Source organism: Phodopus roborovskii, unplaced genomic scaffold (assembly GCF_943737965.1).
Source record: "Phodopus roborovskii unplaced genomic scaffold, PHOROB, whole genome shotgun sequence".
NCBI classification, from domain to species: domain Eukaryota; kingdom Metazoa; phylum Chordata; class Mammalia; order Rodentia; family Cricetidae; genus Phodopus; species Phodopus roborovskii.
Window position 1 is genome coordinate 1,883,317 of NW_026126516.1, and position 26,031 is coordinate 1,909,347.

The window sequence follows — 26,031 nt, forward strand, 5'->3', positions numbered from 1 at the left end:
TAGAGAGACCCTGTTTCAAAACAAACCAAGAAAAAGTGACTTGTGTTTCATGAGAGCTTGCTATGTTCACCTTATTGATAGATGATGATATCAAGTGGTAATGGACATTCACATGGTAATTAGAGACCAGAAATTGGGGTGTTTAGATGTAAGACATCTGAGAGGCCAACCAGTGTAAACTGAAGTTTTTATTCTAGTAATTCATCTATGAGACAATTTTTCTGACAGAATGTAAGTAACACAAGAATTTAATTTAGTAGACCAAGGAGTATTAGAAGTGTTACAACACAGGCACCCCAACTGTGTTGTTATTATTGGCCTCTTGGAAACAACTCAAAGTACCAGGAACTCTAAGGCATAAGAGAAAATAATTAAAAATCTCCAACATTTTAAGGCAGCTAGTCCTTAATAAAATCTAACAAAAATAGATGTTTGAAACAGAATTTAAAAGTGGCTGGGCGGTAGTGGTACACACCTTTAATCCCAGCACTCAGAAGGCAGAGACAGACAGATCTCCGAGTTTGAGGCCAACCTGGCTTTCAGAGTGAGATCCAGGACAGCCAGGGCTACGCAGAGAAACCCTGTCTTCAAAAACCAAAGAGAGAAAAAAAGAAAAGAAATAGAAGGAAAGTGAACAAGTAGACAATAAATTATATGCTTTTATAAATACTTGAGTTCATATTTAGATAAAGGATTTCCTTTATTAAAAAAAAAAAGAACAAATCACTCACTGTTACCCTAGTAGGATTTTTTAAAATAATCACCTTACATTTAAAATATAGCCATTTGCATAATTATTTAATTAGCAGTAAGCTCAAAAGAAAAAGGAGGTTTTCATGCACAAATGAACCTGCAACTTCAAGACCAATAATTATGTAGCAATTCACTTCACTCCAATAATTTAATAGATTCTATAGAGGCTCGGGAGAACTGATGGATTTTAAGATAGCTAAATTAGTTCATTCATCAACAAGATCTGCCAAAATACTTTAGTTCTGTTCCCCTATCACAACCCTTTTCTTATAATCCTTGCCTTTCAATATATTAGCCATATGCAATTACAAAATGTGTGACTTGGGTTATGCAGTGGATAAATCATACACAATGTAGCCAATAAAGAAGGGTGGCAGGGTTTGGCTCTACCCCAAAAACTATTGTCATACATTGTTAAAGCAGGTATTTATTTTTCTTTGATCGGCTTCTATTTTACCCCCAAAATCAAAAGTCACTTCACTAATGTTTTGTGCGCCAGAAGAGGGCATGGAATGCCCTGGAGCTGGAGCTCCTGACTGTGAATAGCTGTCTGACATGGATGCTGGGAACGGAACTCAGTGTCTGCTCTTAACGCTTAGCCACCTCTCCACATCCTCACTTAATAGTTTTGCATATAGCATTTTCATTGTTTAATTGTGATGTGACCAAATGAAAGTTCTATGATTCTTAAAGGATAACTTGCTGTCTTGCTAACATAGAATTGGCAAGGGATCGACCATTGGGTGCTTTCTCTCAGGTTCTTAGAAACTGGGTGGTGGTGGTAGCATCTTACTGAAGGCTGTGAGTTTCCTGAGGTCTTTTCTAGATGACTCAGTTAGGCTCAACAGTGGCAGCGAGCCTTACCTTTTGTTCTTACGCTACCTGACTTTTGCCCATTTCAGTAACCATCAAATCCTCCAGAAGACACAAGGTAAAGAAATGAAAAATCCATCAATTCCAATCTCCACAACGAACTAATCAATCATGAGGAGGGTTGAGCCTCTTTTCTGAATTACTTTTTGTGGTAACACAGTCTCCTTAGTTTGGACTTTGCAACTCACATTTCCTACCAGGACACACATTTACAGATGACTTCAAGAACTAACCTATACATTTCCAAATACATTCCAAATATATCCAGTGTAAAAATAAGTGGACATATTCTTATTAAAAAAAAATCTGTGCCCAAGGACATCTCATTTTGTGAAATGGCTATAGCTTATTAATAATTCAGTTTCCTATCATTACTAGAAATTACTGAAAGCTAGGAGTATAAAATTTTTATTGACTCAATGAGAATTATATAGTCATTTGGCCAGTCAGAGTATCAAAAAAAATCCCCAGTAATTACTGTGAACAAAAAAGTGAACAGGATAATATGTTTTGAAAATATTTTAATATTTGCCATTTGGTTGGCTATACTATTAATATATACATTGATTTAGTAATAAATATATTACCATTACACAGAATGCAGTATTTTTAGTATTCATCACTGGTTGAAATTAATGCTGTTATTCCCTTAAGAAATAAATAGGTCCAAATTCCAAACTAATGCCGGAGTCATCACTAATAAAAATGTAAAATAAACATGTGGGGCAGTATCTTTTTAAACACGATTCTTGTAAACATAGCAAAGATAATTTTCCTTAGTCTTGACATTCCGTGTAATGGCTTGAAAGGAAAAAAATAACATAAAAAATCCTGTAATTTTTTTTTTTTGCATAGGGAATTAATTAGTTTGTATTAATTGTAAAATGCAGCAGTCTTTCAATGAAATGTCTTCATGGCATAGCACTTATTGTCTTTTGAGCAATAAAAGTGCTCTGCATAAGTTTATAAAATGCTTCATGGATTTAAAATTTAACAGAAACATTTCAAAACAAGTTTTGTATGTATGTACATAATATAAGACTACAGGAGAAAATGCCTCACTGTAGTGCGACACAGTGTACAGATATGAAGCACAGTGTTGAGTATAATTTCCCTTTACTTTTCCTCATATTGGTGCATAAGTGGCTAATGAGTCATTAAACAACATGTCCCCTCTACTTGCTGCATAGAAAACAGAAGAGGGATGTGAGCACAAATTAGATAATGAAAAGATTGGCAAAAACACAGTACATATGCTTTAAACAATGCACCTTATAAGACAGACGGCAATACTTATACTATTTTATAAAGTGCTGTATTACATAAACCAAGAGACATGTACCTTAATTCCTGCAATAATCATTAAAACAAACTGCCAGGTAAGAGCAGTGCAAAATTAAAAACAACCATAGCTCAGCATGCAGCTCAGATGGTCCCAAGTGCAGAACATAGGACCTTAAGTTCTTAAATATTTTTTAACTTTTTAGAAAAAGATTAATAATAGCAGGTTATCAGCATATACGACCACAAAATAAAAATAATAAGTTAAAATTCTGTTTTAAGAAACAAGCCACACGTAAAATTCATTATAGCATCTTTTTCGAAATCAGATCTTTTTCTCTGGTAAATCATTCTCAAAGGGAGCAAGTCTCTTAAAAACCTTGTTGTCAAGTCTTCTTGGCAGACGTGCAAATCTGTAACTTATCTAGCCAGTCATGAAAATGACAGAAACCTTTGCTGTTTCAGGAAGAAACTTGAGCTGGCATCATGCTAGTCCACTAAAAAGTTATCACATGTCCTCTATTCACAGTAATGCTGTCTGTCCAGTGCTTTTGGACAAGGATAACCAAACAAGGTTTCCCCGGGAAAAGAAAATGCATTAAGAGGCAGATTCCAGTGAGAACAATGGGAGACATCTTTTTAAAGCACAGAACATACCTCAGGCCCATGCTGAGGGAACGAAGGTGCAAGGATCAGCCAAGACACCCTACCATTCCCACAGCACTCAGTCCGAGAACTGGAAGAGGGTCTCTGGGTTACTGCTGTCTGTGGGGTTGCCGGGCTGCAGTGTCTTGGTGGGCGTTGTTTTGCCGTGGGAATGGGAGGAGGATGAGCGGGAGCTCTCGCTGGAGCTGCTCCGCGTCTCTGTGCTGGTGCTTGTCCTCTTCATCTTCCTCCTCTTGGCCAAAGGGGCCTTGTCCACATTCTGAAGGCAAAACCCTTCTCTCTTGTATTTGTTAAAGGCCTGGAGAGAAAGGGAGTCATGAGGATAAAGGCACAGAAGACTGCCTAATAGCTCTGACTTTAAGCAGAACACAGCTTTTCTGGCAACCAAGTACCAAGCAGCTCTTGGAACAAAGCTGGGAAAACTTTCCTTCCAGCCCTCAAGACCAGGGCAAAGTTCTCTGGTGTTAGGTGTGGAGCAGGACCTCCAGGCACATGGCGGGCAAGGGCTCTGACACCAAGCCACTGTGTCAACTGTATCAGCCAAGCTGCCTCAGTGCCATGACTAGCATGCAATTATTTTCAATGTATTAATGAGTATTATGTCTTCAAAGGTACCCAATGAGAACACACAGCTTTCTAAACCATCCACGTGTACAGAACAGGGTCTTACATGAAAGGTGGCTTTCACACAGGTTTGCACAGCGGCTCCTGAAGATCCCAGAATGTCTGGAGTCATCAGAGGGTTAGAGGACAGCTGACTGCCGTCCTGAAGCCATTCATTGTATCTCAAGCCAGACATTTTCAGCCTTTTATTGGGATCAACTGTAAGAAGTCCTGTGGGAATAAGACATTTTAATTTCAAAATTTTCCACTTTAAATACAGTTTAACAACCAGTCTCATATGTAAAGGCCAATTACGTTCTTGTGACATGATGGTCTTAACAAGCCTTTACCTCCTACAGATGTATATCCTTAACCCTGCTTAAAGACACTGGAATTTAAGAAAAGGTCACAAGAGCCTATGTCTATGATGCTGTGTGTAGGTGACCTGGTTTTTCAAGCCCCCCCCCCACCTCAAAAGACTCCACTGTGACCAAGTGAGCCCCAGATAACCCAGCACTCCCCAGCCACCTTCCAGGACAAGGAACGTGAGAAACACTGGAGACTTAGGGCCAGGAGCTCAAAACTGAGAGCAGGAGACAAAGACAGCTATTCTAATGTGAGGGAATCAGTGTGGTAGCATTGCATAAGACAGGGCATGTGCTTAGCCTGCAAGACTTCTAGGAAACAAGCCTCACCTGATGGGAAGGAGATGCTAGACTGAGAGGTGCTGTGAGGGTCACGAGGGCATGTGTAAGCTTGGCCTGCTGGAGGGCTTCCAGAGTTCAACAACAGCAGAACGGTGATGAGGAAGAAGGGGCAGTCTAGCCAGGACCTGAAAGCTAGTTGTGAAGGCCAGACTAAGGAGTTGGATGCAAAGCTAACAGAGACTCTTCAAAGGATCCCTCCCACCCCACCTCCACCCAGCCCCAAGAAAAGGTATAATGACCTTTGTCCTTCTGTTAGCACAGGATTGACAGGGAAGTCATGCGGGGTGGGTTTAAAGGGTGTTGTAGGCCACTGGCAGAGACATGGTGGCAGCAGCCTGTGGGTAGAAAACAGGGAACCAGGCAACTCATTGAGGTGCAGCACTAAGTGGCTGGAAGGTAGGCAGCCAGGGTGATGCCAAGGCTTCTTTCTGTTTCTGTGGTCTGGCTCCAGGGTAGTGCCATCATTCAAGAGAGAAGAGATGGAAATAGAGTGTATTTGTGGGGGGGGGGGAAGCACGAAAGAAAAGATGAGGCACGGTTTGGAATGTTAGGCTGACATGCCAGTAGGAGCCGTGATAGTTCCTGTTGGCAGTGGAGATGAGCTTATAAAGGGGAAGTTCCAGAAAAGAGAAAACTAGCCACTTGGCGAGACTTTGAGAACACTCATGTATTTCTGGAATAATTAGCAGATATAGACTTGTGTACTGGGCATGATTCTACTCAGTCACTGCATGTGACAGAGAATACTAGATTTCTTGAGTCTTACCTTGAATCAGATCCTTAGCCTCTTGGGATACATTCTTCCATGCTTCCCCTTCGAAGGAGAAGTCCCCCTTTTTAATTTTCTTCATGATTTCTACTGCACTGGTGCACGTTAAACTTCTGTCATGAGACTGGAATGGTACCTGCCCTGACAGCATTGTATACTGCCATGGAAAAAGAAAGTAAAAAATCAGACTGACTGCAAAAAAGCATGGTCAAGCCATGACAATAAGCTACTACTGGGAGCTAACTCCGTGAGCAGAGTTTATCTGACACCCCAATAAGCATTATTGAACCTAAAAGACTGGCTCCTATCACCACAATAATCCACACATTTCAAAGACTCGTAAAGTGCAGCATCATGGCTTTTATGACATCAAAATTGAAAATTATGTTTATACTTTACAGCAGCCTCCCCGTATCAATGGGGGAATGAGATCTCACGATTTTTGTTTAATATCTGGCCATCAAATTCTATCAAGAATGATTTTTCTATCTTCAGTTGCAAGCAGTATAGCAAAAAATCAGATATAACTATATACATATGTGATTGTATACACACGTGAATTTGTGTCAACATGTTTTGTTTTGAAGATTTTATTTGTTATAGTATTCTACCTGCATGTTTGCCTGCATGCCAGAAGAGGGCACCAGGTCTTATCTTAGATGGTTGTGAGCCACAGTGTGGTTGCTGGGAATTGAACTCATAACCTCTGGGAGAGCAGCCAGTGCTCTTAATCTCTGAGCCATCTCTCCAGCCCCATGTCAACATGTTTTACATGTGTATACACACATGGACAGAGAGTATGCACACAGGAGGATCATAAAAAGTAAATGTAGTAAAATCTTAGACATTCACAGTATTCTCTTATATTCTCTAGTTTAAAAAAAATGAGTAAATATCTGGGAACAAAGAAAAACATAACAAAAGAATAAAATGTTTTAAATGGAATCATGTGCTACTTCACAGGCATGCTTATAGGTCCTGCCCATTGTTTTATAAATACTGTGCTGTGGATGGAAGGTTTGATCTCCTTTAAAAACATGATTTTTTTGTTTTTTTTAGAGAAATCGCTTTTCAGGGGGCAATGAAGATGAAAGAAGTTAGGTGTGAAGGTCCTGATCCAATCAGTACCCTTTAAAGAATGGACATCACAGTTCTACATACGCCTGTGCCATGGAAAGGCTAAGTGAGGAGAGAACAAGCAGGGAGCCAGCTGTAACCCAGAGGGAGGGTTTGCACCGGACACTAATCCTAACACTGTGGTCTTAGACTTCCCGGCCTCCAAAACGATGAAGTAAGTTTCTGTTGTTTCACCCAGTTTGCAGTATTATGATAGCATCACAAGCAGAGGGATATGCTGCGCAAGTTCTATTTTAATTAAGGTCCCATGCATTTCAAACAATGACTGTACAGAGTATACTAGGTTATAAATCAAACCACATAGGATACTTTACTTGGAGTAATGTATTTGATTCAAAAAATATAATTTATTTTCATTTTAAAACATTCCTATTTATTAAATGAGAGATGAAAGAGGAGCATCTGATTCTAAGGTTAACCAGAAATCCAAATAAATTTGACGTTTGTTATGCTTACTGCAGGATAAATTGGGAGCTAGATGTCTGAGACACATTCATTTATGAGAAAATTAGAAAACACTTTGAATCATTTAATGCAGCTGCTGATTTTGTTCATTTTCTTCTGTAACTGTTTTCTCCTGTTTCTACAAAAGGCAAGACTTTAACAAACCACAATCTGACAGTTTGTCACTCCTAAAAAATTAGCAGTCATTCTTCATATTATTCAATATCTAATCAATGTCCATGTTTTTCTCATTGTATTATATATACGAGGATATACTATAATCACAGCTAATACAATTGTATTTAAAATGTTAATTTAACAATTTAGATTTTTCTGGAATCAGGATTTGAGTAATACACAAATACTGTTCCTTAAGGCTCGCTAATGAGTCGGTTTGCACTTTACCTTGCTTGGTTTGCTGAGATAGGATTTTACACTGCAGCTCAGGCTGGCCAGGGACTTGAAAGTCCTGCTACCTCAACCTCCTGAACATGGGATTATGAGCATGAGCCACCAAGCCTGGCCTCATGACATCGTTTTTTTCTTATAAATTCTTTACTAAAAAAAATTGTTAGTCTGTGCAACAGCAGTGCTCAGTCTAGACACTGTGACTATACTCTGATACCGTTACCCTGATTTTTATTCTGTTTTCTTAATCATTTGACCAATAGATCTAACAGGCAGAGAACTTCCACCCTTATCTTTCCAGAAAGGCAATAGTTATGAAATAATTAGGAGCTTGACTACATTTCTTTGCATGTCTGAGGCTCTGAAAACCTTAAAAGAGCTTGATGGTCACACTGGGCCTACATTTAAAGCATTAATGCTTTTATAATGAAAAAGAAAGTATGAAGAGTGAAGGGCTCTTTTTATTTGCATTTTTTAGGACATTGCTACTAATGTCATCAATTTAAGTCCTTAAAACTTTCTGACATACATAAGTTGCTTGTTTACGTTTATTAAATATGCAAGTTTAGTTTGAAGTGATAGTGATAAATTGCTCAGATGAAAGCCATATAAGGCTTAAAAACAAAGAGCCAATCGTGCAGGGACAAGTGGCTAGCCACTGGGGAAACAAACTGACACCAAAATAAACCCCAGATGGAGCACAGATTGAAGTACAAAAATAAGACAGAGCGATTCTAAAGGAAGTTTAGAGAGTATTTTTGTAACCCTGAGTGAGGGCAGGGTAGTGACAATGTGACATCAAAGCCACACACCATGAAGAAAAGACTGACATACCTCACCACACAGAAATTAAGAAAGAGAACACTTCTCTACTTAAACTTCTCTAAAAATAAAATCAAAATCCTATGTACTATAAACAAAAGACAAGCCAGAGAAACATTTTCAATTATTGATGGCAGAAAAGGGTTAAAAATCTTTATTAGGGCTTTAACTAAAAAAGCTGCCTAGCAGAGAACAGGCAAACTCATACATGGCAATTCGTGACACAGAAACATGAATGTCCACTTGTATGAAAAGATGCTCAGACTGGATGGATATTCATCAAAGAAATGCCTGCAAATCTTAGGAACAGTGAGGTACACCTGAAGGTTAAAGTCGATGGCTCATAGGCAGTTCAGTACTGAGCCTGATAAACCTGACAGGAACAAATCTACGCATCTATGCTAAAATAAAAATGTGTGTACCCTCCTGGGAATTCTAAGGAAACTATGAGACAAGTGCAATTATATATATGAAGATCCATTCTTACTGCTTATAATTAGTGAAAAAAGAAGGAAATACTAATTGCTCATTAGCAAAGAAGAGGTTCAATAAATTTTGGAGACAAACTACAGATATAACCCATTGATTTAAAAAATTAAATAGCGACCCTACATTTGTATACATGTGCAAACAAAGGCAGATTTAAAAATCCACATCCATGCAGTGAGGGAAGGTGAGAGAGGTTTCCACAACAGCATCATCTTTGAATGGCAAGATGTGATTTTCACTTGTATCTTCCTACAGTGTATGGAAGTCCCTCCCTAACACACTAATACCCTAACATGCTCATACGAAGACCAAGGAAAGCTAATTTGAGGTGAACATATGTGGAGATTCTCTAGTTTCTCATCATGCACACTTTATGAAGAGCATGTTCCCCATATTACTGTACGGTACTGTAAATATTTCTGTTGCATCTATTAAATTTGTCACTTATCCTAAACAATTGTTTACTTACATTTTTAGTGTGGCGTTTCAGAGAATACGTTTTTATTAAGAAGCCACTATTTCACATTGTATCTAACATACTATATGCCTTATGTAATCACAACACTTGCTTCTCTCAAAACAACAATGTATACTTTAGATGTACCATAGCAACTTAAATCTTCCAAAATAACTAAATTCTACATTTTTTTTTTCCTATTACAGGCTTTAAGAAGTGGGGGCCTCCGCTGGTTATACAGAAAAGAAGCCAGCACATTCAGCTCTCTCATCAACTTAAGAAAAACAGCTGTGATAGAGAAATAAGGCCACCAAAGAGGCTGTCAAAACAAACTCACCAAGATGACGCCCAAACTCCATAAGTCACAGGACTCATCATAGCCATTGTGCGTCAAGAGCTCTGGTGCGGCATAGTGAAGGGTGAAGCATGGGGTCTTGAGGGGCTGATTGTCAGGTGGCTTGAGGCGGGCAAACCCAAAGTCAATTACTTTAATTTCCAAATTGTCGTTTTCATCAGTGAACAATAAATTCTGTAAGATGCCAATACTCAGGGTTAGATTCTCATTGAAAAGGCAGGAGATCTGCTAATCTACCATGGAACATTGTCTGTGTATTCTGGTGTTTGACTCAGCACACAGTCTCATGGGACAATCTGATGCATGGCTGTCATATCACCCACCTATTTATTTTATACTGTTTTGTATAACTTCAGTTTTACAGTGTTGTGTCAAACACTTTTCAATGACACCACTGTTGTGGGATATTAGCTTGTACTGTGAACCCCAAGACTGTGTTAATAAAATTAATCTTGGATCAGGGGGTGGAGCCAGCAACCAGATGACAAGAATTATCCAGAGAGAGTATGGAGAAGTCAGGGAGACCGAGAGATGGACAGGCAGGAGTAGGGAAGGACTTGGAGTTTTGTAGTCTTTTTTTGGTTTAGGATGGCTGGAGAGAAGCTCTCTTGCTGTCTCCAGCCAAAAAGGAAAGCCAGCTGGTTGCTTCTCGGCCTCTGGGCTAGCAGGTTTTCTCCCCAACACGACTCCCACGTCTTTACTGGTAAACAGAATGATCGACTTGATTAAGAACCACATTAGGCAGGAGTGATGTAGCGGGACCAGGAGTCCTGCCAGGCCACAGGCGAGGGGGGTGGGGTGGGCGATGCTGACTGTGGACAGCGGGGCTGCAGAAGGTAGTTAAAGTATCAGGAGATTTAGACACAGCCTCTAAGCTGACTGAAAAACAACACACCATGCTTTTTCTCAAGTCAGACCCTTTGTGATCATTTTTCCCTGTCTGGGTTTGTCTTCCACTCTCTGGTATCCACATTCCACTGAAGCCTGACTTCTGTACACTTCTTCTCATTTACAGAGGCTGCCCTAACCATCGTCTACCATACCCAAGTTCCAGTTGCCCCTATTTCCTCCCATCATGGTTTACTTTTTCTTTAGGGCACTTATCATCTCCATGTTTTTAGCTGAATGCTCTGGTCCCTCTCACACCATAATTATGTAAGGGAGAGAGCTCTGCCCATTTCATTAATGATGCTGTCCCTAGGGCATGGCATAGATAAACACAAGTATCACTCATTTTATTATGCTGTCTTTTTAAAACAGTCTATGGGTCTGGGGTAGCCCTATGCTGAGGAAATTTTTCAACACCATTCACAACAGACTATGTTTATTCTATGTCTATCAGATTTGGGTGCTTTTCACAATATGTTTTTCACACTTATCACATTTATGTGACGATCTGTGACGAATAATCTTCAATAATTAAAGATTAGATTTATTTAGATTATTTTTGTTTTATGTTTATGTATATGAATGTTTTGCTTGCATGAGTATCTGTGCCTGGTGCCTTCAGAAGCTAGAAGAAGGGGTTGGTTCCTCTGAAACTGTAGTTACATAAGGCTGTGACCCACCATGTGGATGTTGGAAATTGAACCTGGGTCCTCTGGAAGAGCAACAAGTGTTCTTAATCACTGTGCCATCTCTCCAGTCCCAGTGACTAGTAAACTTTGCTATTACTATTACTGTTGTAATTGCTTTGGGGACCATGAATTTCATGCATGATGGTGAATTTAATCAAGCATCTGTGTTGATACTATCACAGGACAGACATCTCCCATCCCTCTCCTTTCCTCAGGCCAATCTATTCTCTGAGACACAATATTGAAATTAGGCCAATCACCAGCCCTATAAACTGGCAGACATCAGGGGCCAAAGGCAAGGCATCTTGTGCCTCCGCTGTCCTGCCTTTCTCAATGAACTTTATCACTTCTTTTTAAAGCAGGGATATGTGACTCTTCCTTTCATTTGGGCATTTTGCTCTGATCCATAAGAAGATTTATGATCTATAATAGCTATAACCATAAGTGTATGTCTTAAATAGTAAGACTTTAATGCTAAATAACAATTTGATATAGGGGTTGCCAAATGGGCACTGTGTTGGCATACATTTGCTTGACGTACCTTTTCAGCAGAGCACCCGGGTGACCCACTACATTGCTAATGAACACCAGTATTTTGAAATGAATCATTTTCTGAGCAGTTAGTCTTAACAGTGAACCTAAAAATGCTCAGTGAACATAAAGTGCTGTCATTCAGGCTCTGTTGGTCCCACATAAGTACCCAGGCAGGGTGTATTTACTTCACTTCTGTAACCTTAGGAGCCAACTCTGCAAACTAGCTTAAACTCCTATAGCTCTCATCTCTCTCGGTCTTTACACAATTCATGAGTTAAGGCCTTGCTTCTGGGTGAATTAAGAGAATGCTGTGGTGGATTTGATCTGTCTAGATTTTCTCCATGTGAACAAGAAGGCCTTTTTGATTTTTATCATTTATGTATTCACTGGAGTTATACGAAGTTCCTTTAATAACTTTGACTTTGCATTCTGATTATTTTGTTTTTAAGACATGTTGTTTATACTCTTCCAGTTCTGGAAAATCATTTACTTTCTTACTCACCTAACTGAAATAAAGGACATTTCATAATGTTTTTCTGATAAAAAGAAGATGGGTAGGCAGGTTGGAAACCACTGCCTAAACAAGACCTGCAGTGACACCACCAGTTGAGATTTCAGTGTAGATGAGGGAAAAGGAAAAGCAGCCTTCTCTAGGGACCTCCTGACAGATTATTCAATCTCAATCAAAAGAGGGAACGAAGGGGACATGGTATTTGGAGTGGGGAGAAGGTGAGTGGAAATGATGTAAATAGTACTCACTCATGAAATTTTAAAAAGTAAAAAAAAAAAAAAAAACCCTTAAAGTTAGTGGTTTTTTGACAATGTAGTGGGAAGGAAAGCAAAGAAGTAAAAAAATGTAATTGGTTTCTTAAATTTTCTGCCATACACTGCCCAGACCTCAATTTTTGACAATGCAAGTCACAGCTCACAGGTGTGCTCGGGAGATATCTGTCCTTCAGCAATCATACCTAAGGGTCTCTGCAGTGGCAGGATGTGTGTCATACACCTCAGGAGAAGCATATCTGGCTCATCTCCACAGGGCCTGCCTGCCAAGACTCTGGACAGGGTAAGTTTATCCCAGTAAGGCTAGTGAAGGACTTCCTTGGTCTCACTTCTGGAAGGAAATGAGGGGGCAGGGCATTCAGTTTAAACTGATGACTTCAATCCATTCATCACATTGCAGAACATGTAAACTGAGAGCACACTGCTTACGTCCTACCTCCCGTCCCCAGGTAGAAAGTGCAGTGTCCGGACAGTTCTACATGGGGTATGAACACGGTCACGAAGGGTAGGAAGTAACGGCTGATCTACTTCTATCCTCACTTCAGTTTCTGCCTGGAAATACTATCATTTAGAGAACTTTCCTTAATCTTTTAAGAGGATCAATATGAAGGCTACAAAACAGCCTAAGAATGTCAGCCAGCTTCTAAATGTGTCTGATTCTCACCTAGAACTTAAAAGAGATATGCCTGTGCAGGGAAGGAATGCCATTTAACCATCTACCAAAAATAGTCGGACCTAAATGCTGCATGAGAAGAGATTAAACTTTTAGTTTGGAAATAATATACTCTGCCATTTAAAAGTCAAAGTGAGAGCTACGGTTAGGAAAATGTTAGTTCAAAGGTACATTTTTACTTTCCTAAAACCTAGTTTAAGGATAAAATGGTGGTAGAACATTCTGTATAATCCAACAATTTTGCTTCATTTCAAGCTACAGAAGTATCTTTTTTATCAGGAAAGTTGAAGACAAATTTAAATTCTGCTGCAGAGGACATGTGCCTCACTTGAGACTCATGAGATGACAGATGGCCAGTTATCAAAGAATAAAACATGTGAAAATGAGTTCTATACAGTCATGGAACAGATCTTTTCCATTAAAAAGCTACATGCTTGTTCCTTGTCTATCAAGCAAACATTTAAGTGGTGTGCTTTCACATTTAAAAATAGACAGCTAATCTCCCAGGCACGGAGCACCATGTTTTCAGTGGGTGTTACGTAGGAGAGTGAGAATTATGATGAAGGAAGCAGAGGGGGAGCTATCATAGTTGCAAGTTCAAAGACACAAATCACTTCTGATTAATTACTAGCAATGTGAATAACAGTAATAGAAAGTACAGAAATTTAACACCTTTAAAGGAGTAAGTCAATTGTAACCAGCTTTCTGTATCCCCGAGGACCGTAACTGTGGGTTTAACCAAATAAAAGCTTAAAACACACACACACACACACACACACACACACACACACACACACACACACACACACACACACACCCAAACCCCACAAAACAATTGTCTAGAAAATATACTTTTTCTTCTTGTCATTTCCCCAAAATATGCAGTATAGTAACTACTTACATATTATTTATATCAAATTAGATCTTGTAATTAATCTATAGAGAGGATTTAAAGTATAGAAAAAGATACATGTAGGTTGTATGAAAATAACATACAATTTTATATAAGATACTGAGCATTCCTGGATTTTTATATCTGAATGAAGTTCAGGGACCAATCATCCATAGATACAGAGAAATAACTGTGTATTTGAATGCATACATTTCCATTTTTAAAACATCTTTTAATAACTTAAATACAAGACAAAATCGCTTTTACAGAATTATTCTTTTCTGGTTTAATAAAAAAGGAGTACCAAACTCTTTAATATTTTAAATAGGCTTGAAAATATATTACAATCATATAGGAACTAAAAATAATGTTCTATTTTAGATCAGAAATATTATAATTTCTCATACAGTAAAGAATGATTAATTGGTTGTTTTAGTCATTGGTTTTTATTTTTCAAGTTTTATTATTACTTGTTTTTAAAAAGGGAGGAATTTTCATATTTTTGATACCAAAAAGGGATCATTCTGAGTTAAAACCTTCTTCATTAACCTTCTGAAAGAAATATAAAAAACTGTTGCTCTGCACTGCTCTTCAAGTCTATAAATACACACTGTGTGATCATACAGACTCACACAGAGCAGACAGCCTTATTAATCCTTCATGTGTAACTATGCAGACTGGAGTTATGTACATTACTGTTTAGGAGCTATCAATTTGATTTAAAAATGAGAAAAATAAGGTTTCAAAATACATCATCAAACGAACAAACTTCCCAAGATGGAATACACATAGAAGGGCTATTATTTTCTGCTACAAAATTTTCCATTGCTATTTTTAGTATACAACTGTTGCATGAAGTATTTTTCCCATAAAAGGCTCTCACACTTACAAATATAACCTCAAGATGATCAGCTGGCAAGAGGGAAAAAAAGAGGACAAACTTATTTTAGACTGACACAGAAAAGAGAAAAGAAAGGAAAAAAAAAAAAAAAACCAAAACAACCCAAGAAACATCTTCCAGGGTTTACTTACTGACACTAGAGAAACCGAGCCCTCTTGTAGCCTCACAACTATGTGAGGGCAGCTAACCACGACAGCAGGTTGAGCTGTGGGGACCCCACTGCCATACCTCAGGCTTCAGGTCTCTGTGCACTACTCCAACATCGTGCATGTGGCTCACAGCTGAGACGAGCTTCCGCATGATGTAGCTGGCTTCCGACTCACTGAAGTGCTTCTTCTTCTTGATGCGCTCGAACAGCTCTCCCCCATTCAGAAGTTCCATCACGAGGAATGTATGAAGCTACAAAGGGGAAAACGGATAATGTAGGGCCTTTCCGAAGAGGTGTATTTATTGATCAGTACATTTAAATAATCCCCCGCTTAAACAACCAACAACAGTTCCTGTATTTAGAACAAAGAACTAAAGGATAATGTAGCCTTTTAGAACTCTATTTTAGCAATGAAAAAGTTTCAAGTATTTCGGCAAAATCTTCAATCGTTTCCTTTAATTCATTTCCTTTCATTTGAACTCTATTCTAATCTTCTCTCTTGAGTTTTTATATTTTCATTTTAAAAATACAAACTGAGCTGACAATAATATGATAATATGTGGGAAATGATCCAGAGAATTACCAGCCAGTGTTACATGCAACTGCTGACACTCATCTAACTGAACATTTACTTTGTTTGCTAATTTTAGGGCTCAATGATAATTACAGGATTCCTGCAGATATTCACTGCAAATATCTGTAACTCACTGTGTATGTTTCATTTAAAACAACTGCTTTAGATTCTATTAGCATTATCTTGATTCAATACTTTGTTACATATTTACTATGCTTTGCATTATCTCTATAAAGAAAATAGCTATCAAAAACTGATCTTCTCAAGCCAGACCGCCTGAAACAGAGTACCAGGTGATCCTACATTCAAAGCAGCCTTACAGACTACAGCCAGGATTTCCGTATCTTCTTAGAATCCCCCATGACAGCGCCCTTTACCAGCAGGAAGTAGTTTGGAAAGAACGATGCCCAAATTCCCAAATATTGTCTATAAATGTTTGTTTTCATTTAAATGGACTTGGTTATATAAAATAAAAAAAAATAATCCAAAAAAACACTGATCTTCAAAATTAGTTTTACCATTATAAACTCTAGAACCTTTCCTTATCAATAAAACGTAGGTTGTAAGAAAAGCTACAGATGGTACCTTGAATAATGGCCCTCTAGACAGCCAGATCTTAATTTCTAAACCTGTGTTTTTATCTTAGAGGGCAAAGGGAACTTTGTAGACGTAATTAAGATTCTTTATTATTGTTGTTTTATGTTTTTGAGACAGGATCTCACTATGTAGATCATACAGGACTTGAACTTAAGAGATCTGCCTGTCCTTGCCTCCTGAGTGTGGGGATTGTATGCCACCAAGCCCAGCTCATGATTATGAGTCTATATATCTGGGGGGGGGGGAGAGGGAGAGTTTGCCTGCACACCAGCAGAGGGCACTGGATCCTATGAGACTACATGGGTTCTCGGAATTCAACCTACGGCATCTGGAAGTGTAGCCAGTGCTCTTAGCCACTGGGCCATCTCTCCAGCCCTAATGATCAAGATTCTTGAGATGGGATGATTACCCTGAATTATTCACCAGCATGTAAGGCATGAGATTAATCTATGGAAGCAAGAGATTGGGGTACTGCATTGATGGGCAACAAGCCAAAGAAAATGAGTGGTCTCCAGAAGCTAGGAGTCAAGTACACAAAGTACACAAGTTGTCCTTCAGAGTCTCCAGAAGGAGCCAGCTCTGTCTGATCATTGATTCAAAAATCAGTAAGAGTAATTTCAGACTTGTTATCTCCATTCATTGTTTAAAGAGTGAGCATATTAAGTTTGTGGCTATAGCAGCAATTAGGAATACAGAGGGTTTAAAAAAAATCATGGCACACAAAATGAGCTGCATTACTGGACAGCCAAAGGCTGAAGACCCACTACTGGTTGCAAATAGGAGAATACGAGGATCAACCATGTCATTATCATGGGGAAAACTAAATGCATATTTCAACAAGCACATAGCAGAATTACTATCATATTTATACCACTACAAGTAGCATTATATCATAAGAAAATTTCTATCCTAGTGACTCTTGAATTGTTAAAAACTGCCAATAATCAACTTGTAACATAAATTAAAAAAAAAAAAAAAACTAGGGATGCAATGCTTGAGATAAGATGTTAGAAGATCCAAGATTAATGTTTGGGCTGAAATACAGTGAGGGTCACAGATGCCAAACTACAGGTGGGAATGTCTGGGGTCATCCATCAGTTTCTTGATTGAGAGGTTAACTTTCTCTGTATTTGCATCAATAGGACATTATCTTTTACTGTGCATGGTGGACAGGGGACTCACTGCTCCCTCTGAGTAGGCAATGGAGTAGCCAGGAAAGCATTCTCAGAGTTCAAAAGCATCCATTTTCATGAAAACAAGAGGAGGGAGAAGATGATATCCATTTTAGATGTTTATTACTTGACATAAAAGGCTGGTTTTGCCTCTCTAAGATAGCAGAGCAAAGTAATTAAAAGTTTGTTGGGTTCTGAAGTTGGAAGGGTAGGGCTCAGATACAAGCCTCACTATCAACAAACTGTGAAATTGTTACAGACCTTCTGACTTTTGTTTTCTGGGTTTGCAGTGCCTGGACCACATACTGCATAACTGGTAGCAAAAAACTGTATTTGCAATGTATTCCTGATGCCACCTGATATTATCATGATGAGTCACTCTTAGCTGTGGTACTCAGAACTAGGTCCCAGCTATTCTAGTCAAGAATGCCATACCAACACAACGGTGAGCGCCTACAACAGGTTCTCCCTACTAGATTTTCCCTGCTTGTGATCCGGGTACAAGTCTCGTGACCTTTAGGACTCAGATCATTTGTTGATAAAATTAGAGCAAAACATACTCATCAGGACTGGTTTTGGCATTTGTGCCTTAATGCTGTATTGAGAAGGCTGTGATGCCTGTCCAGTGTCAGAGAAAATGATACTGAAATGGAGCAATTTCAGGCATGGGAGGTGGCAATGGAGGGAACTGAGAGGTGCTACGGACCTGTCACGGTGATACTGTCCCCTACGTCCAAGTGACAAGCTTCCACATGAGACTCCAGTAGAAAGCAGAACTAAGGGTAGAAGGGAACATAGAAGGGCCTGTCCTGGAAGCTGATGTTACCACCTGGAACAGGATACAAGGGAGCATCTTTGTCTTCTGCTTCCCATTTGTCCTTTAGCTTCCAACAATTGGGCTTAAGAGACTGTTTGATGCTAGACATGAAAAGAATGCTGAAGGCGAAATCACCAAGTGCTGAATATGCCCTGATTAAGTGACGGTGGGTGGCAGCTGCACTCACAATAAGCACACTGCAATCTGTGACAGCGGCACATTGAGCTCTAGCCCCGCAGGCGTCCACCATGTTAATAAGGCAACAATAACTAGAGGAAAGTGGAAGTGGAACGCAACACAAAAAATAAAAGACCCAGAGACTGATGGTGGGATTTAAGCTGAAGATGAGAGAAGTGGAGCGGTCGGCCACTAGCTCGTCCTCTGCCTCCGCTCAGACCAAAGGGGCGATCCTTAGACGGTTCCGGAGTCCCTCAGACGGCTATGCTCTCCTCAGCATGGCTGAAGACTCAATGTCTTCCTGCCCTCAGTGTGGCTGGAGCATGAATGCCAGCTCTGAGACCCTGTTCCTGTCTTAACTATCTCTCACGAGTCCTGGGATTAAAGGCGCGTGATTCCCAGTCCTGAGATCATCTTTGTGTGAGCTGTGTCTCTTTAGGATGGGATATATTTCCTGTAGCTCAGTGTGGACTTGAACTAACTGAGATCCATTTGCCTCTTAATCCTGAGTCCTGGGATTAAAGGTGTGTACCACCACTGCCTGATCTCTATAGCCTGAGGCTGGCTTTGCTTTCTGAACCCTCAGGTGAGCTTTAATAAATCATAAATAATACGTCACCACAGTAGAAGGATGACCTGAGGCAGACATGAGACAGTGTGTGCTAGTTTCTCTTCCTTCCCTAGTGACTGGTGATGAGACAGTGTGTGCTAGTTTCTCTTCCCTCCCTAGTGACTGGGTGATGTTAGATGCCACTAATTCTCACTCAGCTGCACCAATAAAATTGGTGAGAAATTGAACCCTACGTAAAAACTAGTACATGTGCATGGATTGAGGGAGCCTGAGAAATACCTGATCATGAAACACTTCATGTAGCTTCACAATATTGGGGTGTCCTTCACAGAGTTTCAGAGCTGTTATTTCTTTCTGAGTATTGGCTTCCATCCTGCAAAACCAAACAGTTACCATCTACCTATCTCTTCCAGTGGCTTTATACCCCAGTACCCCATCCCTAATTGTTTTTATTTACAGGGTATACAGACGGCCTTTGTCAAAGCCTCAGAATGATTTTCCACAGAAGTAATGAATCATACCACCCACCAGGAAAGTCAAACTTCTTTTAAAAGAAAATTTTCCTTCTGAGTCAGAAAAGAACTAGTCACACAAAGAAATGGATGCTCTTCTTGCCTGACAATTTGGTAACATTACACAATCATGAAGGTAATAATCCATGGCCAGAACAATTAGCTAGCTCGTTCTCTGTTCTCAAAGCTACCAGGGGCTAAATAATTTTCGAGAAAAGTATTTTAATATTCAACTAAAAGAAGTCTGTAAATCTCATTAGACATATCATCAGCATAAGAAAATTCTTCCATGGAAACACAGCAAATTATGATTTATATCTACAATCGATTACTTTCTTTAGAAAATCCTAATGCTACAAGTTTTGGGGGCCAGTTAATAAGGTAAATGATTAATCAAGCCTGTGTGTAAAAGGCCTTACAATATACAGTTGATTTCCCTCTCCATAATCTTAACTTACAGAACTCACTGAGTGGTACAAGTACCTAAGAATCACTAGGGCTGGCCATACCTTTTGCTGATTATTTTGACGGCAAATGCTTGGTTACTTTTTTTGTGTACACACTTTCGACAAATCGAAAAACTTCCTTCACCCAAAGGTTTATCCTTCAAATCAAGGTCATAGTGTTGATAGAATGGTGAGTCCTGATAAGAAATCAACATCATTTACTTTAATAAAAGATTAATAGTAATACATAAAAGATATGCAAAGCTGTAAATTAGCATGAAATAAATCATTAGCAAATTTGTAACGTATTTATTCATTAAGATTCATTTAGTATATTTATATATTCATGTATATTTGTTCAAGATACACTATCTTCTATCACTGTAAAAAGGAGCTCACAAGTGATAACTCACTCAAGTAGAAAACACGGCTATTTCCACCTATTTATTGTTTTTTCTAAAATTGCCCTTCAATTCAATGATAATCGACTAACTTTACCGGACATAATTAGTATTTAAACATTCATACAAACCACAAATATATCACCGAGGCAACCACACCTATATACCTTCATCATTGCACTCCTGGCAACATTGGTTACTCCAGGACGCTCAACTCCCATATGGAACTGAAGAGGGTCTATGACCGCTGCATTACGCTTGAAGAGGATGGAAGGGGCAACAAAGGAATAACCCTAAAAAGAGAAGACATGGTAAAGAACAAAGATTTGTAGTTTCACAGTTAGACACAGTCTAGATTGTGATGATTTCGTCTCATAGAAAAAAAAAAGGTCAAACAAGATAATTTTACTTTCATTCGAAATACAGCATTAACTCAACAGAAAAAAATGCTTTCCAGAGGAGATAATGCCATCTTCTGGTAGAACTAGGTCAATTCAAAAATAAAGGTAGGAAGACAGCCTCCCTGTTCTATCCCCCCAAATCTGATGTAAGCCTGTAATTTTTTTGCACTGATGATAATGTTGATTTATAAATTCAACTAACTTAAAAAAAAGATACAGTTTATATAACACATAAAGTGGTCCAAGTACTGTTTCATACTATAAAAGTAACAAGTTTCATTAAGGTTTACCTCTAATTCAGCAACTATTAGATTTGCATTCTGTGTTTTTACAATAATTAAACTTAAAATTGAGTTTTGTAAAAATAATAAGCCCAGTAGGAGAATGATATAAGCCAGAGATAAATGATGGATGGTTACTCTCTGCAACAACATTTACTAGTTTGCCAACAAACATCTATACATAGTTGGCCACGTACTCCAGTGACATAAGGCAAGCAAGAGGCACACGCAGGATGGCACTTATAGTGGTCAGAGAAGTGGAGCTATGGCACAGTTCAAATATAGGTAGAGTACCTTATTTGATAAAGAAACTTCCTAAGAAGAAAACTCTTTATTTTTAACTTTTTAAAGATACAAAACAATATGTTTTATTATAAAAATTTCACACACAAACATTGCTGTGATAAAACACTTGGACAGAAATAAACAAACAAATACTCACAGGGGCTGAAGAGATGGCTCAGTAATTATAAGTGTATACTACTCTTTCAGAGAACCTGAGTTCAGTTCCCAGCATCCATATCAGGCAGCTCACAAATTGTAACTTCAGCCCTATGGCCTCCAGGAACACTTGTACTCACGTGCACCTACCCACCCCCACCCCACCCCCACCACTAAAACTACATCTTTGAACAATACTCTGGTGAAAACAACTTGGAAGAAATGGCTTGTAGCTCACATTTCCAGGTTACAGTCTGTCACTGCAGGGAAGCCACAGAGACAAGAGCTGTGGACAGCTGGCCACATTGCACTCAGAGTGCTTATGCTCAGCATCCTTTCTCCTTTTCATTCAGAACAGGACCCACCCCTGGTGTGCCCAAGTTCAAGGGGTGTCTTCCCACTTCAGTTTACCCAATGAAGAAAATCTCTCTGCTTGGCAGTGGTGGCTCACACCCTTAACCCCAGCACTTGGGAGGCAGAGACAGGCAGATCACTGTGAGTTCAAGGTCAACCTGGCTTACAAAGTGAGTTCCAAGTCTACACAGAGAAACCCTGTCTCAAAAAAAAAAAAAAAAAAAAAAAAAAACCACTACAAAACAAATGAATGAATGAATGAATGAATAAATGTTTAAAAAAGAAAGAAAATCTCTCGTGGGCATGCTCAGACACTAAACTTAATCTAGACAACCCTTTATTTAGACTTCTCAGTCGATTGGATTTTGTCATGCTTACAATTAACACTAACCATCACACCTGCCATTGTGCTTTGCTCACATTTGCTCCTTCACACCAGTTACTACCCTCCCTTAGCCTTCCTCACCTTTCCCTACTGCTCTGTACAAATAAGCCTCCTACAAACCCAAAGTAATTAACATATAGCTTATTTATCTGAAGCAGGGTTCCATTTAGTCTAGGGTGGCCTTCAATTCACTGTGTAGACGAAGATGACTGTGAACTTTTCAAACTCTGCAATGCTGGGGTTACAGGTGTGTGCCACTACACTCAGTTTAATGCAGTGCTAGAGATGAATCCAGAGCTTCCTGCAGGCTAGATGAGACTCTGCTGGCACCATCATGCTAAGACTAAAGATTAGAGGACATGTGTGATTTATTATTCACTGAAGTCCAGATAACACTGAGTACTTTATAAGAATAGAGTAAAAAATAAAATATCACCATAATTTGCAGATGAGCCTCAAAGAAATGAATTCTCAAGTATAAAGTGAATGTTTACTCATAAAAAACAAACACAGGCTGGGATTTTGGTGCACACCTTTGATGCAGCAATAGGGACGAGAAGCAGGTGGCTTCCTGTAAGTTGGTTTATACAGTGACCCTCAGAACAGCCAGGGCTACATAGTGAGAGAGACCATGTCTCAAAAGAACAAACGAAGCGTTCCATTAAAACAAACAAAAGATCAAAACAAACAAACAAACAAACAACCCAAAAGCAAACACAAAAACTGCTATTTAGAAGTGGCAAGCTTCAGGGCAGTACCTCAGCATAACTCTGCATTCAATTTTGAAGAGATTACAGAACCCTGATTTTAAGAAACCAACCAAACCACTGTACTAGGGAAAGCTGGCTCTTCCAAAGCACATCTGGCTCCCTGGAACATTACCTGAAACAGCCTCTCAGAGCTCTGGGGCAGGGCTGCAGGAGAATAGGTGGGGTCCATTTCCGTGAACTCTTCTGCGAAGTTACTCACATCTAACTCATCCCGAATCACTGGTTTAAATGGTGCAGGCACTTTTTTGGCAGCCAAATCATCCCAATTTATTTTCTAAAGCAGAGAAAGAAGATCAGGATACAGCAGAAATTAAAAAAAAAAAAAGTCAAAATACATTACAAACAACAAACATGATTAAGTTTTTTTTTTTTTCTTTTTTTTAAAGACAGGGTCTCTAGCTCTGGCAGGCCTGAAACTGTCGGTGGTTCTCAGCCTTCCTAATGCTGTGACCCTTTAGTACAGTTGCTCATATTGTGGTGAACCCCAACCATACAATTATTTCATTCCTACTTCATAACTGCAATTTTGCTATTGTTATGAATTTTAATATAAATATCTGTGTTTGGGGGTCGACTGACCCACAGGATGAGAACCACAGCTCTATGTAGCCTATGCTGGCTTTGAACTCAGAGACCTGCTTAACTCTGTAAATGAGGTTAAAAGTAAGAGTGCATATTTCAAACTGAGGATTAGAAATATTGTTTTTGCAAGCAGGATCCCATTTTCAGATTGTAGCATCCCACCACAGAAATCTCAGTGTCCTCTAGGGGGCACCAAGACACTCTGGTTCTCCCTGGATCACCCTCAGAGACAACAGGAAAATAACTTTTGCCCAGAGCTTTAGCAGAAAAAAAATTAAGGTAAAATGAGAACAAACAAACCAAGAGTCCAAAAGCCATAAAATACTGCCATAAAGGGCTTCAACACATTCTGTAAATGTGATGCTAACTCCTATTTCCTAGGGGCTTGTTAAGCTCTGCCCTTCCACTGGTTTTCCTTTGGGTCACCTGGACAGTTTACGAAATAAAAGTGCTGTGAGTCAAGTGTTTGTTTATGCCTGAGGTTTAAATAACACTGTCACAGTAGCTCTTTTCTCATCTGACCCCAATCAATATTTAGATACTGCCTTTCGCCCCCCCCACCCCCCCACACACTATCTGGGTAACTGACATATTTTAATTATTCAAATTCAACCCTCTGTTGTTTATTTATGCTCCTTCTGTCAATTAAAACACCCTTAGATAGTACTCACTCTATCGAATCGTAACGATTGGAATAGTATCATTCCTCTATGTGGCAGTAATGACTTCTATTATAATAGGAAGATGACTTTTGCTTCACTTACTGAACAAACATTAAGGGAAATTCTAGGCAGGTGAAATGGCTCAGTAAAATAAAGATATTTACTGCCAAACATGACAATCTGACTTTGATCCTCAGGGTACCATGTAGTTGAAGAAAAGAATTGACTCCCAGGAGTTGTCTTTTGGCATACGTGTGCATGTGTGTGCGTGCGTGCGCGTGCGCACACACACACACACACACACACACACACACACACACACACACACACACACTTTTTAAAGACCCTTTAACAGCGACAAACTTCTACTCCCTCTTTAGCAGAGGCCTCAGCTGGAGAGTGCCAGGTCCCAGCTAGATCTGCCTATCAGTGCAGGAACATCCTAAAGCTCAGCCTAGTCTTTGATCCCCATAGCCAGGCCTCTGCTAGAGGTGAGTCTGGGACCAATTCAGGTGGAAACCCCCCCACACACACACACACCCTTCCCTGGGATCTCTCTGGATTGGCCCCAATCTCGCTCCCCCTGTGTCCTGCCCCCATTGAGAGCACTCTTGGAGCTCTGATACACACCCAACCACCCCCACCAAGAGCCTGCCCTCTCCCTACCCTGTGCCCTACCCTGCCCACTGTCCTAGTGCTCAACCAGAGGGTGGAGCCAACAATTCTGACACCTTCAGGGAACTTCCTGGAGCTGTTCTGAGACCACCAGGAATCCCCACCTGCCTGGTCTCTGACCCCCACCTCTGGTCCTCTACTGGAGTTCCCGGCCCCTCCCAGAGATCTGCCTATCTATCCCCTGGCGCCATTCTGAGCCCCTGCGGGCTGGAACCTTGACCCCCATCACTGGGGCTTCTGCTAAAGAGGCCTCTGCTGGAGAATACAAAGCCCAGGCTAGATCCACCTATCTGCAGGTGGAACATCCTGAATTGCAGCCTAGTCTTTGACCCTCATTGCTGATCTTCTGCTGGAGCCTGATTTTTGACCTCCATCGCAGGGCCCCTGCCTGAGGAGAGACCTCTAGAGAGCTTGGTCCACCCAGAGCTATAGACATCGAACCTCTAACATGTAAGTCCACCTGGGGAGTAAGAAAGACAGGAGAGAGGAGAGAGAGAGAGAGAGAGAGAGAGAGAGAGAGAGAGAGAGAGAGAGAGAGAGAGACAGAGAGACAGAGAGACAGAGACCCCACCTACACCTACTGGAAGAAGCGCTGGGAAGACAGCAATACAAGAAAACACCTAACAACAGAAAGACAAGCATAACACCACCAGAATCTAGGGAATCTACACCAACTAGACCTGAACACCCCAAAGCAGATGAAGCAGAAGAGAATGACTTAAAAATTATCATCATAAAAATAATAGAGGCCCTCAAAGACAATGTAAGAAAATCCCTTAAAGAAATGGAAGAAAAACAACAACAACAACAACAAAAAAAAAAAACAGGTGAAGGAAACGGTTCAAGACTTGAAAACTGAAATAGAGACAATAAAGAAAACACAAAGCAAAGGAATGCTGGAAATGGAAAAATTGGGCAAACGATCGGGAACTACAGAAACA

General features: G+C 39.7%; 1 protein-coding gene across 1 annotated transcript in view; it reads right to left on the minus strand.

Annotated features, from left to right (window-relative positions):
• Positions 1-2,131: 2,131 nt before the first annotated feature.
• Positions 2,132-26,031, minus strand: part of Rps6ka5 (ribosomal protein S6 kinase A5) — a 154,147-nt gene continuing 130,247 nt past the window's right edge. The window contains 10 exon segments of the mRNA XM_051196467.1: positions 2,132-3,777; positions 3,779-3,871; positions 4,244-4,407; positions 5,650-5,809; positions 9,747-9,938; positions 15,353-15,523; positions 19,460-19,553; positions 20,202-20,335; positions 20,707-20,832; positions 23,284-23,445. Coding sequence (XP_051052424.1) covers positions 3,547-3,777; positions 3,779-3,871; positions 4,244-4,407; positions 5,650-5,809; positions 9,747-9,938; positions 15,353-15,523; positions 19,460-19,553; positions 20,202-20,335; positions 20,707-20,832; positions 23,284-23,445 — 1,527 coding nt within the window. The 3' untranslated portion in view covers positions 2,132-3,546.